The sequence below is a fragment of the Corvus kubaryi genome, unplaced genomic scaffold (assembly GCF_017639235.1).
Source record: "Corvus kubaryi isolate FWS band 111438036 unplaced genomic scaffold, C.kubaryi_AGA036_p1.0 37392, whole genome shotgun sequence".
In the NCBI taxonomy this organism is placed as follows: Eukaryota; Metazoa; Chordata; class Aves; order Passeriformes; family Corvidae; genus Corvus; species Corvus kubaryi.
The window spans coordinates 3,168,871-3,183,312 of NW_024581131.1; the positions used below are offsets into that span (position 1 = coordinate 3,168,871).

Sequence of the window (14,442 nt, forward strand, 5' to 3'; positions counted from 1 at the left end):
GAGAGATTTCTCTACAGTGAGTTCTCATTGCTAACCTTGTGGCCTCGTCAGGAGTAATGCCATCCAGTGCTAAGGACATGGCCTGTAGGTTACACAGGCCAATTTCAATTCTCATTTTCTCTTGAAAAACACCTTGACTTTTATCCACTAGCCACTCAGAGATGCTCTGTTGGTATGTTAACCCCTAGTGTTTCAGTCATCATCCAGTTGGAGGTATTCACCTCTTTATGGGGTTCGAGATGTCCATTTCCCTGACGTTTCTTGAACAGCTACAGTTCTTGAATAGAAAACAGACTGCTGTGAGGGTGTTTCCATCTACTTGACAGATTCCCATTCCCATAATAGTTCCATTCCACTGAGACATTAGGATCAGAAATGAAGAAGATACTCACTCTGAGGACCCCTTCATAGGACCCTTTTCCTTTCCTGGCTGCAAATGTTGCTCCTGCAAGAACTGATAACAAAAACACACAAAATCATGTCAGTCAAGCTCTTTCTGGTTTTTTTTTTTTATATTAGTAAGGAAAAGAAATAATAAGAATAACAGTTTTTACGTATTCTTAATCAAGTGGAACCATGCACTGAAATGAAGATGGCCTTAAGGTCAGGAAAAACATGCAAGAGGTTATATTGGCCTATAAAATAAAGCAAAGCAGATTATTCATGTAACTACCCTTTGCTTTAGTTTTTACTTGCCTTAACAAGTCAAGTTAATTAGATACGTCCCACATATTCATTTGTGAAATTCAGTGACAATTACTTGTTGAAACCAAACGTAGTATATAAAACTTAAAAATCAGTGCTAAAACTTTTTTATTGTACTGTAGTTTTAAATGCCTTAGTAATTTGTTTATTTGGGTAGCAGAAGTGTTTTAATAAGTGTTCCTGGCAATACCATGTTTTAAAATCAGTTGTTCATTCTCGGAAACTGAAGTGTGTTTTGCAAGCAAAGAAAGAAAATGAAATATTGTATCAAAAAAAGCATGGCCTGGCCATGTTTTACAGTGACCATGTTGAATTGTGGCACAGGCAGACCTGAAGCAGCCTCTGATTTCTATGACAGAAGAGGCCAACTGTATGCCTCGTGGAGCTTCTTGTTATCAAAACATTGAATTAAAGTGTTAATGGTGTCATTGTGAATTTACTGATGTTTTACAGTACATTATGCTGACAGCCTAATGCAGCTGTTGACTGGCACACTTCAACTTCAGAAAAACGACAGATTTTGTCATTGGCAAATGCCTGCTGCCTCTTGACAAACGCTTGTAATCACAGAGCTGTTGAGGTTTTTGAACGGCAGAATTAGAGGGCTAATGCTCTTACCAGGATGTTCGTACAGCATTTCAAGCAAGGGAGTTTTTTTGGACCTAACAAAAATATCTCCTTAGTCTTTTATCTTTGAGGGAGGAATGAAGAAGGTTAAAACATGTTCCAATTCTCAGTGGTCATCCATTAACACAGAATGGTATGTCTTTTCAAGTGTGAAGTCTTTGCCCTCCAGTCATTATATCAAAAAATCCTATCTATGCCAATGGAAAACTAAAACAATTTACCCCAGCAAGTGGGATCAGATCAAATGATCAAGAGGTATTTCATTAATCACCACATCCGAGGGTTTGGGTTTCAGAGTTTTATAAGCAGAGGAGCATAGGGCTCCAATCTTTCTCCAGTGTACTTTCACAAGCGCCAGCCTGCTGATGTAGGGTAATTACATGGTCTAAAAATACAGCAGCATTTGTTTAAGTTAATGGAAAAGTTACACCAGCTCCAGAGTGCGCAGGCAAAAGCATATTGAGTTTCCTGCTGACTATTGTAAATGCTTTGCATATTAGATCAGAAACTCTTGAACCGGGAACAGCTATTCCTACGGAATCAGAGGATAAATATCAGGAGCAGAATAACAGGCCCAGTAAATCCCCTTGGCCAGAAAGTTCCTCATGAGACTTCTTCATGCTCTGTGACGCATGTTCGAAAGGAAGAATTTTAAGTGACCTGATCACCACAGCAGTAGATACATGTCTGTTTAAAGTCAGCTGATGAGTCACTTTTTCCAGTTTCATGGCAATAAATATTGTCACGTTGGGATACACCGAGGCTGCGAAGTATTTGCCATGAGAGGTCACTTTGGCTTTAAAATTGGGTTATTTTCATTATACTTCAGTTTTTCTGCTGTCCTGTTACCAAAAACATTTGAGGAAATTGACTAGAGAACTGAATTTTGATATGTAGCATGTACTTATTCTCAAGAAAATAGTTTTGCATTCTATTCAGGAATTATTTACTGGCAAATAAATTGGTATGCATTCAGTCAAAAGAAAGAATATCCTTAGTCTTACCAGATGGGCAAGCACAAAGGTGGCATGTAAGAGCGATCAGTTCCCATTTGAGATTGCTGGAAAATCAGTGTATGTAGGGAGTTTATGACCCTTTTATGGATATAGCTGCTGTTCTCTTACCCTTTTTAAGAAAAATGTGCTCAGCTAGTTACCTTTTATTTTTCATATGATTATCAGGTGTTTAAGACCACAATGAGTTATTTTTATGTATATGATAAAAATGTGACTTGCCCTATATAAATTCGGCAGCAAAGTTTTTAATAATGCTAGTTATGTGCTTTAATAGCTAGCTTGCTGTAAATATAAGGCCTGTTTTAGAGAGAATTTTCAGCTAAAATTAAAATCTCAAGATGCACTAAGTGTAGGCACACTGCACAGAGGCATTTTTCAATGTTTGTTTTATACAGAGCACTTTTGGCTCCTTTTAATCTTGGATCCAGTTAATCTTAATTAACTGAATCACTTTGAGAAACCTGTTACAAAACTGAAAATTGAATACATTTTAATGAATTTTTTTTTTTTTTTTTTTTTTTTTTTTTTTTTAACAAAACCATCTTTTTACCTTAAGCCAGTTTTACACATGATACTGCTAACTATTTTAACTTCAATTTGCTCTTACCCATTTCCATCAGTAGAATTAATTTTCTAGAGGGTCCTGGTTCACTCATAATGAGTTGTTGTTGAGCTTAATTTGAGCTCATGTGCTTTGTTGGCCCAAAAGATCATGACATGGGCCCTGGGGCTGGAAAATGCTGAGCAACTGCTGTTGTACCTGCAAATCCCATGTGTGTCACTGAACACATCTGCTTGGTAGCTCCTGGAATCAGACTGAGGTTACTGTATAATAACATCTTTCCTTTTTGTACTACAAACACAAACATTTGGCCTACCATTTTTGGCTGAATAAATAGGAGGAGATTAAAGAGTTGCGTTAACATTGTAATAGTAAACTGAACTGTAAGTAGATGAGAGGTAGGTAATTACACTTTGCTTTCAGGGATGTTTTGGCTGGGCACAAAGTTTAATTTTTCCAGTGATGTTTGCTTACATTTCTCATTGCAGAAACTTAGAAGTCATGAGCAGAGTTTGTTACTAGTTTGTGTGTGTTAACTGGGTAGATAGGATTTCATATTTCTAAACTTGTAACTGAGGAGACAGGCAATCTAAGTTACCAAGCAGAGTTTCGTCTCCATTATAAATAGAACTAACTCTAAAGCAATTTCTGTGCCTACTAGATATTTTTGAATTTTGGGTTAAAGTAGCAAAAAGAAAAAAAGTCTCAGGTAAGAATAAAAATCCAAATACTTGAATTTTCCATTATTTTTTTAAACATTTATTTTAAATACAACCTTTTATTAACACTGGAACATTTCAAATTTTAGAATTTATTTTTAAGTAAATAGCCATTTTTTGAGCATAACTTGGAATTATTCATAGTACAGAGATTCTAACAATGGCAAATTTTGTCCTTGTGAGGTAAAAGGCAGGATAGATAATTAATGTGGGGTGGACTTGTGAACAGTAGGAATTGTCAGCTCACAAAAGAACTGGCCAAGTTACTAAGAAAGGTGGTTGTGACTCAGCAGAACCCCATGTAAGTGATAAAATATCAAAAATCTTCATTAAGGTTAATGACTGTTGTTATCCCAGTATTATTTTTGAAAGCCATGAACAAGAAAATAGTAAGTTATGGGGAAGAGAATGCTTCTCTGATGTCCAAGAAAGTGAGAAAGCAGTGGAGTTGGGGAATGTCTTTTAGTGTTTTGTCTCTGGCAGTGTGCATGCCTGTGCCCCTACAAGGGCTTTCCGCTGTATGTCCAGCGCGTTGATGTGCTCAGCTCGTGTTGGGTAAGAGAACCGTGGGCTCAGCTGGCACGTCAGCTGGAGCCACTGTCACCCAGGACATAAGTCACCATTGTGGAAAGGATTTGCTGTGTCACCAAACAGAAGACAAATGCTGGTAGACTTCACAAGGAGACACATGGTTATCTCCAAATGCCATGACAAATCCTTTTGAGGAACACATGCCTGATACGAGAAGCTTGATTCATTGTCTGTAAACTGTGTATCATTGTTTTGTTGTGAGTGAACTCTGCTGTTGCACAGTAAGCTCGTGTTACTGGTTGCTGGAGGGGGAATTAAGTATTAAAAAAATGGGACGCATGTAGTGGAGGTGGCTGAACAGACCAAGTGACCTCAGCCACTCCTCACGCGGCTTCCCCTCAAGGCCCTTCACCATCTTCAGTGCTCTCCTTTGGGCACACTCTAACAGCTGAATGTCTTTTTTTATATTGTGGTGACCAAAACTGCATGCTGGGCTTGAAGTGAGGCTGCACCAATGCAGAGCAGACATTTTTGTGCTGGTTTCTGTTTTGTTTTGTTTTACAGTGGCTTGATCCTTGGGATGCTTGAGCATTCCAGACGCTAGGTGAAATAGTGAAAACTTTAAATATGATGAATGGCTGAACTGGTGTTTTCCTAATACTCCGAAGAATTTTCCCATAATTCATAACAAAGCACAGATATCATTATACCTTATGTGTTTTCAGAGACATCCTGAGAACTTTCTGGGAAAAAGGAAAGCAATTCATACTAATACTCAACTCTTGCTGTGGTGATTTGGTGGACTCTTTAATGTAATTTGCACACTACAGACACTGATACAGCTCTGCCTGGCATACTCAATTCTCTAAAATCCCTTGACTGGAAAATTAAATGTCCATTGGTTCTACAGCTCTTTGAAAGCAATTTTTTATGACCAGGTTCACAAATTCTTCTGTTGTCCATCGTTCTTTTTGTAGAGGTAGAGACAAAATTTGCAAACAAGCATAACTTCATTCTTGACTGAAAACAGCGTTTATGTACCACTCAACAAATGCTGTGTGTTTATGTGGAGATTCACCCTAAATCCTACCAAGGCATGCAACACCACCAAACTCTGTGAGCTTAGTCTGTAGGAAAGCTTGAGGAAAATGTGGCTATCATTTCATGAAAGTCTAGGTTGGTTTGGGGAATGGGAGATGGTATGTTAATCCCAGCACTTGGAAGTGTTAGTTCACGGTCGCTGTTCTGCTAAATTGAGAAACTATCATTCTTCGTCAGGTTACAGTCTGCCTTCTGCAGGCTTGCACTTTGATTGTGTTTGAAACTTACTCTGTGGTTAATGGTGAGTTCTGTGGCCAGAGTTAAAAGTTATGGATTTTCCTCCATACTTAATCTAGGGTAGACTAATGAATGAGATTTCCTAGATTCAACTTGGATTTACTGTTATTGCTGGTTATTGCTACTGTCGGTGATTGCCTGTGCCAACAGGTTTCTGATATGTTTTGTGTTTCTGCCATATATCTTCTTTTGTCTTTAAACCTTCTATTTCTGCTATATATTTCTGCTATATATTTTCTTTTTTCCTTAAACCTTACCACTCAACCAGTCCATGCATACAAAACACCATACATCAGTCTGCAAAATGTATGGAAAAAATTCCCTTCCTCCATTAGATTCATGTAACTTAAACTGGTTTCACTGTAAGGGATCACAGAATAGTTCAGTGATGTGTACATAACTTCTTATGAGAACATAATAAATGCATTTTTATACCGTCGTAAGAATTGTGCTTTTAAAAGCAGTGACAAGTTACATCCCTGGATAAAATGAGATGTTAAAGGGGTAATACTAGATGGCAACATACACACCCTTTTGTCTGAGTTTGAATTACATTTTTAAGAGAATTATTTGTATTTTAAAATAAGACATTGATGGTTAGTAATAACAGGGAGATAATTACTTGTAAGTGCAGATTCCCTAAATTGCAGGAAGAAAATTTTCTCAGTATCTTCTTGGAAAACTTGACTGTCTTCAAGAAGATGGAAAAGGGCTACTCTTTGTATCTCAGTCAAGCAAAGATCAGGAAAACTTGAAAGAAAAAAAGACTTCAAAAGACCAAAAATGGAAACTCTAAGTAGTTAGCATTTTCTTCCTGGCTTTTAATGTAAACATTGTTTAAGAGCAGTTACTCTTTGTAGGCTGTGAACAACATTGCTCTGAGCTCGGGTCTACTAATTTAGAGGGGACACATATATGATGATGGTTGTCTTCTGCAGGAAGTGTCACTTGCCCTGACTGCTACTAGAAGGAGCTGGGGTGGGCTGTCATAGTGCAGGGACTGAAATCCAGATATATCATGTAAATCTTGCAGGTGTTGGAAGAGCTGCTGGGCTAATCCAGCATTGTGTAGGAAACCGTTCTGCATGGAGACGGGGGAGGGCTAGAGTGTATTTGAATTTGTGTTTCCATTATGTGACTTGGAAGTCTTTCAATAAACACTGTGTAGGTGCCACAGTGAATGTAAGGTATGCCTCTTAGTGATATGCATCTGTGTGCATTTCTAGAAACATATGAGAATAACAGATCTTTGCTGTTTTTCAGATGTTAAATTCAAATTTCTGTCCCGTTCTACGTGTGAATGGCGTTATGATGCCTGCACAAGCCCTTGTTTCAAGACATGCAGGGACCCTTTGGGAAAAAACTGTCAGACGGTACCAAAGTAAGTGTCTATTTTTATGGAAAAGTGTGTTATTTGGGCAAGACACTTAAGCAGGATAATAGGAATGCGAGGGCCCAAATGTACACTTAATATAGCAGGAGTGTGTTGTGTAAGGAGGCAAGTGAAAGAGAAAAGAAGTGGAATAAAACCTGCTGCCGCAGCCACGTAAAACTGAAATGTCAGCCTTTAGTGTACTGTCAGGTTCTGGAAGGACTGCTGTATTTGTAACTTTCATTTTGGAGGGTATTGTAGAGTATTAATAAAGAGAGGTTATTATAAGTTTGTTTCAAACAGTTGTGCCCCTGCTTTTCCATTATGTCATTGTGACAGCCATATCTGGCCTTGCCTTTTCTTTGAAGTGGAATTTGTGCTAAGTCTGGTAAAACTGACATTCAGATTTTGACATGTAAAACTACTGGGTATTTCTTCAGCAACAGTATTCACTCTTGAACATGTGACTGTTCATTTCAAAAGCTGAGTGTCACAGAGTTCATGCTTTACCTTAGATCTGAGTGGGAATGGAAGTCATGGCAATGGCATTTTGAAGGAGTACGCTGAGGTGAACCAGACTGCTTAAACATACTTTATATATAGATTCTGTTTTCCTAAAATTGAATGCTTGTTGCAAAAGATACTATTCAAGTAGTTAATACTAATTGTTTTTCTTTTAGAGTGGAAGGATGCATCCCTGTCTGTCCTCTCAACATGTTGCTGGATGAAATCACTCAAAGATGCGTGTATTTGGAAGACTGTATGTCTGAAAACTTATATATATATCATATATTGGACTTGGCTTATTAATGTATTAGTTCTTTATTCATAATTTCGAATATCAGTGCCTACATTGGTGTAACCATGACCTTAGTTATGTGAAACTTGAGCTCACTAAACATACATTTTAGTTAAAGTAATTTCATCCCTCAAAAATATGAGACAAATTTTAAACTAAGAAAGATGTTCTTTCTTCATATAACATTTCAGTAACATTAGATGTCAAGGAAATGAGTTAATGAATTTATTTTTTAAATTGTCTGTGTCTTTTAGAAGTTTAAAGGCAATTGAAAAGATCAGTTATATGAGTTAAGCTAGAACTCTGCTGGCTCCATCACTATAATTATTCATAAATTTCAGGCTGTTCTCTTGTGTCTGATTTCAGGCATTGAACCTGCAGATGACAGCCCACCTCTGCTTCTCAGCATTCAAACACCAGCAGTTCCACATTTAACACCAAGCACAGGTTTGGCAGTGATCAGTGAAGAGGTCACTTCATTTCCTGTACCTGAAGCAAAGGACATGGAAACAACACTTGCTACAAAATTGCAACCCGCTGCAAGTACAAGGAAACTGGAATTTTCAGCTGTTACATCCGGTAAAACACTTCCAGCCATAACTTTATCACCAAATATTTCTTCACAGTCAACAGAAATGACAACTCGGAGAAGCACTACAGCAGTGACTGGGACAACAAAATCTAATGTAAGCTTGTCTGCTTTTTTTGACATTTCTCCTTTGTTTCCATCTACTGTCACTTCAGAAACTTCCACAAGGATACAACTGGTCAGTAGTGGCTCCACTAAACTACTGAGGGCTACAGAACCTCAGACAGCAGCTGCTGCACATGCAGGGACCACAAGCACAGAATCAGAAAGCAAGCCAATTGCTACTTCTGTTTTTACTGGGGCACCACTTATACATAGAACAACAGAAATGCCAGTCAAAACTAAAATAGTGGAATTATCAGAAATGGCCACAAGAACACTTCCCACGGAAGAAGCACAAGTAAAACCAGAAGGACTTACAACATTTACACCCAGTTCATTTGAATCAATAACAGAAAAAACTACTGCATATCTGCCACAGTTTTCCACATCTCCACCTCTGGACATGCCTTCATACACACCACCAGTAAACTTAACAGGAACTTCAGAAGGGACAAAAATAAGTGTAGAACAATCTTTTACCACGGTAGCTAATGTTACAGTGACATCATTTTCTCCTATACTCACTACTTCATCCTTGTTAAAGCCAGTGTCTTCAGCAACAACAGAAGCAGCAGCTGTTTTAACCAAGCAGAGTGTGAAAACTACGTTTTCACCAACATCCACGCCACCTATTTCATTAGGAAAGGCATCTACAGAACCTCCTCTTGGAATGGTTCAACACCTGGCTGGTGTTTCAGAGGTTCCTTTCACTACAACTCTAGGTCCGAAGATGACAACTCTACAAACTCAAGAGACATCATCAGAAACAACTTTATCATTTACAACTCATAAAAAGGAAATCCCAAAAATAACACCTCATGTGGAGCACACATCAAGTTCCTATTTCCCTCCCTATTCACCACATCCTAGTTCCAGTACTGAAAAATCCTTCATTCTTTCTACAAAGAGACCTGCAGTGTCTGCTCCTACTCCTGCTTCTCCAGCTTCAGGTGAATTCAAAAAAACATTTAAAACTGTTTCAACTACAGGGTATCCCTTAAAAACAGTTCTAAACACAACAGAGTTCCTGACTACATTTTATGCTAAATATCCTGTCATGGCTGAGACTATCAGTGTGACACCTTTGTCTGTTAAGGTAACATCCCCTCTTGAATTAGCAACAAAGTCAACTTTGTTTTCTGGAAAAATATCTACTGAATACAAGTCAGCTCTGGTTTCAAGTACAGTGAAGACAAGCACTCCAGCATATTCAGGTAGTGTCACCACATCAGCAATGGAAACCAAGGAAACCACCATAGCTCCTTTTGCAGCTACAAAAAGAGAATCATCTCAAAAAACATCCATCACTGGATCTCCACTTGCTCTCCTTAGTGGAACTGAAACCACATTGTTGACAACACAGCCTGATAAGTCACAAGTAGAAAGTGTTACTCCCATCTCTGCTGGAAAACCATCTGCTTTGACTTTTTCACCATCAACTTCTCTAATCTCTTTAAACATTTCTCTTCCTTCACTGCCCTCAGATGGAAAAGAAGAATCTCTGACAACTCTCAGTCCCATGCATACATCCCATGAAATAACCTCTTTATATCCAAGAACAACTCTACCAAAATCTATGTTAACAACTGAAAAGACTTCACCAGTCCCAACTTTCTCTATCTTATCTACTATACTAGAGCAATCAAGTTCAATAACAACAGTATTAGACAAAAAATCACTAGTGACTATCACTGATGCTATGTTCTCCCCATCCTTTGAATTCAGCAGTCAGCTCATAACAACCAAAAAACTAATGACAGGGAGAGAAGAATCCTCTCTGTCCCCTTCTGTCACACTTCCAGTAACAAAGTCTTCTTACACTTTCTCCACCTCTCAATATCTAGGAGATAAATTAGTTTCCTCACCTTCTGTAACACAACTGCTACCAGAAGTAACAACCACACCAAAATATTCAGTACAAACTAAAATTCTTTCTACAGCATTGAAACCTACAGTCCAAAGTATAACAGAAGCGGTGAAATTTCCAGCAGCTGCAGCTCAGCCATCCCTGCCTCCATCTTCAGCAAGCCCCTTGTCCTTGCAGACATCTTCAGGAGATAAACTTTCAGTACGGGGCACAAGGTCCACGGTTATACCACCGCCTTCTACTCAGGAGACTACAGAACTTGGTCGTCAGACCTCTGAATCTTCATTGACAAGCCAAGTTCACCAGTATCCTGCAGAACCTCTAACAAAATCCACTGGTCAGCCACAACCTGTCTTTAGCACAACTGAAGCTACAGTAGAACTGACCTCATTATATCCCTTAATGACCTCACTATCTGAAGGCACTACTGAGTTACCTACCTCAGTAGGCCCTACAAAAGTTATCTTACCAACTCAAAAATATTTGCATTTAACTGATTCAGTCACGCAGCCACTTGTGTCAAGAACTTCTGTTTTGCACGCTACAGTCCCAGCTAGAACAACAGCTGACTTGGTTTTTGGCACCAAAATTCCCCCTTTCTCACCAGAAGTGCTTGCTGCTTCCTCTCTAACAACGATTAAAATAGAACCTTTTCCTTCATTTTCCACACAAAAGGCAGGTACAGATCTACAATTCACACGTCATGCCTCATTTACTGAAACACTTGAAGCATCGCCTTTGCCAGGTTCCAAGTCAACCTCTTCAATGGTTTTGCTACCACAAACAACAGAAATTCCCGTTGCATTGGGATCCACATCAACAAGGAAAAGTGGTACAGAGAAAACTGCAGTGTTGCCTAAGCAGGTCACACCTTCAGCCACCACCTACAGTTCCATCATTCCACCAAGTACAGCCTTGTCTACTGAGGCCCGTTCATCAGCTGCAGCTTCAGCCTCTCCAACAACAGGCAGTGCTGGGCAAAACCTCAGTACTGCATCAGCAGCTTCAGACAAAGCAGCAGCAGTCACAGAGCCCATCACCACCTCTCTTTCTGTTACTTCAGAAGCAAAAGGAGCCTTGCCCCTCCACACAGCAAAGTCTGAAGAGTCAGAAGTAACAACAGGATTCCAGTCTGTCCTTACTCAGCGAGTTACACCTCAGACGTTTTACCCGCCGTATTTCACAAACACAACTTCAGTTCTCTCCACTGTACATTCATCTGCTGAATCAAAACAGTTTTCTTCTGTAGCTCCGTCATCAGACAGTACTACTCAAACTTCAAAACTTGAAATAACATCTGAGATGCAGACACCTTCTGTGAGTTCACTGCTAATGATATCTGATCATCCAAATGACACGGCAGCTCCATCAGTTTCCTCGTTTACTTCTTTATCTACCAAACCACTTCATGGCTTGACTACAACATTTTCTGATGGACTGGCAACAGCTGAGGCCATGTCAGGAGCCGCAGCATCACCTTTTATGTTGCCTCGAGAAACAGCCACTCTTCAAACTTGTTCAGTGAGTAGATATAAATAATTTCCTGCCTGCTTTGGAATATGCCTTAGTTACTTTTACACACAGATAGAAAGTAAAATTGTGAGCTGTGCCTTGATACTTTAAATCCTAAAGATCTGTTAACAAACAAGGGACCCTGACTGTTACCCATTATATTTGAAACCTTCCATAACTTCATTATGCATAACATTTTTTTCCAAATATTTTACTACACTGGGTTTCACGCCTCAGTTTTCTGGGTATGACTGTTAGAAGAATGGGGGTTTTTGGCAAAATATCGTGTTTCATACTGTCCAGTGGCAGCCCTTCTTAAAGTACATCTTTCCAGACATGTCTATTATCATTCCTTCTTGTTTCCTTCCATATTTTTCCCTTCTCAACTTTCTAAATTGTGAAGTTAAAAATTCAGTAGTGCTGTTCTCATCTTTACAACAGGACAACAGTGTTAATCTATCCTCAGAATGGTCAGGTTTTCAAAGTTGTTCTCCACTTGTCGCTTCCATCGGTGTCATGGGGATCAATAAGTATTCTGTACCTAAAGAATGTGAACCCCTTTTTTAACAAAAACTCTACAATACTGTTATACTAGCTTGGTAAGAATGGTAACCTCTGTCTTTTATTGAATCTGCCTTAGCCAATCACAGAGAGTGAGTGCATAAAACACATTTGTTTGGATGGACAACTGATCCAGGTTAATAAGTCACAGAACTGCCCATACAATGCTACTCAGCCCAGCTGTGGAGTTTTAGGATTTGCTACTCAAACAAATGGTGACAAATGCTGCCCAAAGTGGGAATGTGCATGTAAGTTTTAATTATGCAATACTTTTGAAATGCCTTCAGGTAACAATTTAATGCGTGTGTAAGACGGGTAAGAATTTACACTTCTATACCATGGCATAGAAATGGAAGATGCACATTGTATGGGTTACTCAATGTCTAAGGAAATTTATAATTTTACTTTGACATCCAGGGAAATAAAATGAAATGCTCCTTTAATGTACTCAACGTTAGGTATCTGCAGTAGATGTGTTCAGGTCTGACTTAGATACATCTTGTCATCTCTCTAATCAGGGAACACCTAATCAATACAGATTTTTTGGTTTGTTTTATAACTTCATCAGGATGAAAAGATTCCCTACAATGTGAACTACTTCTGTTAAGAGTTTGGGGGCTCTGTACTGTCATCACTCCCATCAATTACCTAGAATTGGGTAGAAAGAATCCAAACCTTAAAGAAAATTCCATTTAGTTCATCACAGCAAGTAAAGTATGCAGTGATAAGCAATTGGAGCTTTTGCTTAGGCTTTAGAGTTTGAAATAACTCAGAGTAGAACTTCAAGCCCATTGAAACACAAAAGCTTTAGCAGTAAGACTGAGGAAAAATGAAACTCTACCACCTTAGGAACAAGACTGCAAGGGAACAATGGATCTGGCATGATCTGCTGTCACTCACGATTTTTCCTAGCTTGGGGTTTGTAAAAATTGCAAGCCTTTGTTGTCAAGAACTGTAAGGAAATAGCTGATTGCAGAGGTCTGCAGGTTGTCCCGCTGAAAATATGCAGGATTTGATTCTGCCATCCATTTACAAAAATACGACAATATCAAATATGTGAAAATATGTGCTGCATATATGAAACTATTAGTTCATCTTAAAAAATTTATTGTTTTATCTTCATATTTTGTAAGATTTACCAGAATTCTAAAGTAAGTTAGAAAAAACACTTACTTTTTTTTTTCCTTAGGTCGTTGCACCATTTTCTCTGATCTGAGCATTGTAACCTATGATGGAAATAATTTGGCTTTATTCAAAGAAGCATCCTACATTGTTAGTCAAACTCCAGATGAAACTATAACCATCCATGTCCTTGACTGTAGAATGGTAACTAACATTTATCAGCTAACAAAAGGTGTTAGGTACTGCTAATAACATGTATCTGAAAAGCGAGAGCATAGTAAATACTTCATATTGTGGTTATTATTCACTTCTGTGCAATATCTGTGAATTGTACTTGCATTTTGCAATACTTATTAATTGTGTAACACTCTAACACCTGACTGTATATGCACAGTTCCTTGTGAAACAGCTGAAAGATGAGAGGTAGGTCCGTGTTATCCTATGGTATGTGTAATACAGACAAGGTGGTGAGAGATTAAGTTGATTTACATTATTAGTCACTTCTGTGAGTGCAGTCTTATTATAAATACCACCACAGTTGTACCAATATAGCACCAGTCTCTTTCAATGCAGGATTTTTATCCGTGTTCATACGGAGAAACTTGGACTGGAAGCACCAATCTTCAGAGCCATAAAAGGCTGTGGGAATGCCAGGCTGCACTGGAGTGCCCTGGGCATTCCAAGTTTCTGACACGGGAGTAAGAGAGAAAGCCTAATGGGAATCCTGTCTAATGGGTAGTATGGGTTGGCTTTTGTCATTAAAAGTTGATTTCTTGTGAGCCTTTACAAAACTCCTTAAACTTTTGTCTCTTCTGTGAAATCTAGGTAATTTGATGTCTGTAAAAACATCCATTGCAAAATTTGGCCCCAAGTTTCACCTTATGGAAGTTAATTTCAGAAGCTCAGTATGACTGATATGAAGATGATGTGTTTGTGACTTTCAGATTTGTTTTCCTCTTGTATTTAGTATTTTCTGTTTTACTGACCCCCTGTAGCTCAGGAACTATGCATTTATTCCTG

The 14,442-nt window shown here is 38.6% G+C and overlaps 1 protein-coding gene across 4 annotated transcripts in view; it reads left to right on the forward strand.

Annotated features, from left to right (window-relative positions):
* OTOG (otogelin) overlaps positions 1 to 14,442 on the forward strand; it is a 95,412-nt gene that overhangs the window by 59,134 nt on the left and 21,836 nt on the right. For 3 of the 4 annotated variants that reach the window (XM_042038669.1, XM_042038672.1, XM_042038671.1), the window contains exons 34-38: positions 6,762 to 6,879; positions 7,551 to 7,630; positions 8,036 to 11,748; positions 12,380 to 12,548; positions 13,490 to 13,626. In XM_042038669.1, coding sequence (XP_041894603.1) covers positions 6,762 to 6,879; positions 7,551 to 7,630; positions 8,036 to 11,748; positions 12,380 to 12,548; positions 13,490 to 13,626 — 4,217 coding nt within the window. The remainder of the gene's footprint in view (positions 1 to 6,761; positions 6,880 to 7,550; positions 7,631 to 8,035; positions 11,749 to 12,379; positions 12,549 to 13,489; positions 13,627 to 14,442) is intronic. The other variant, XM_042038670.1, reaches the window with a different exon arrangement.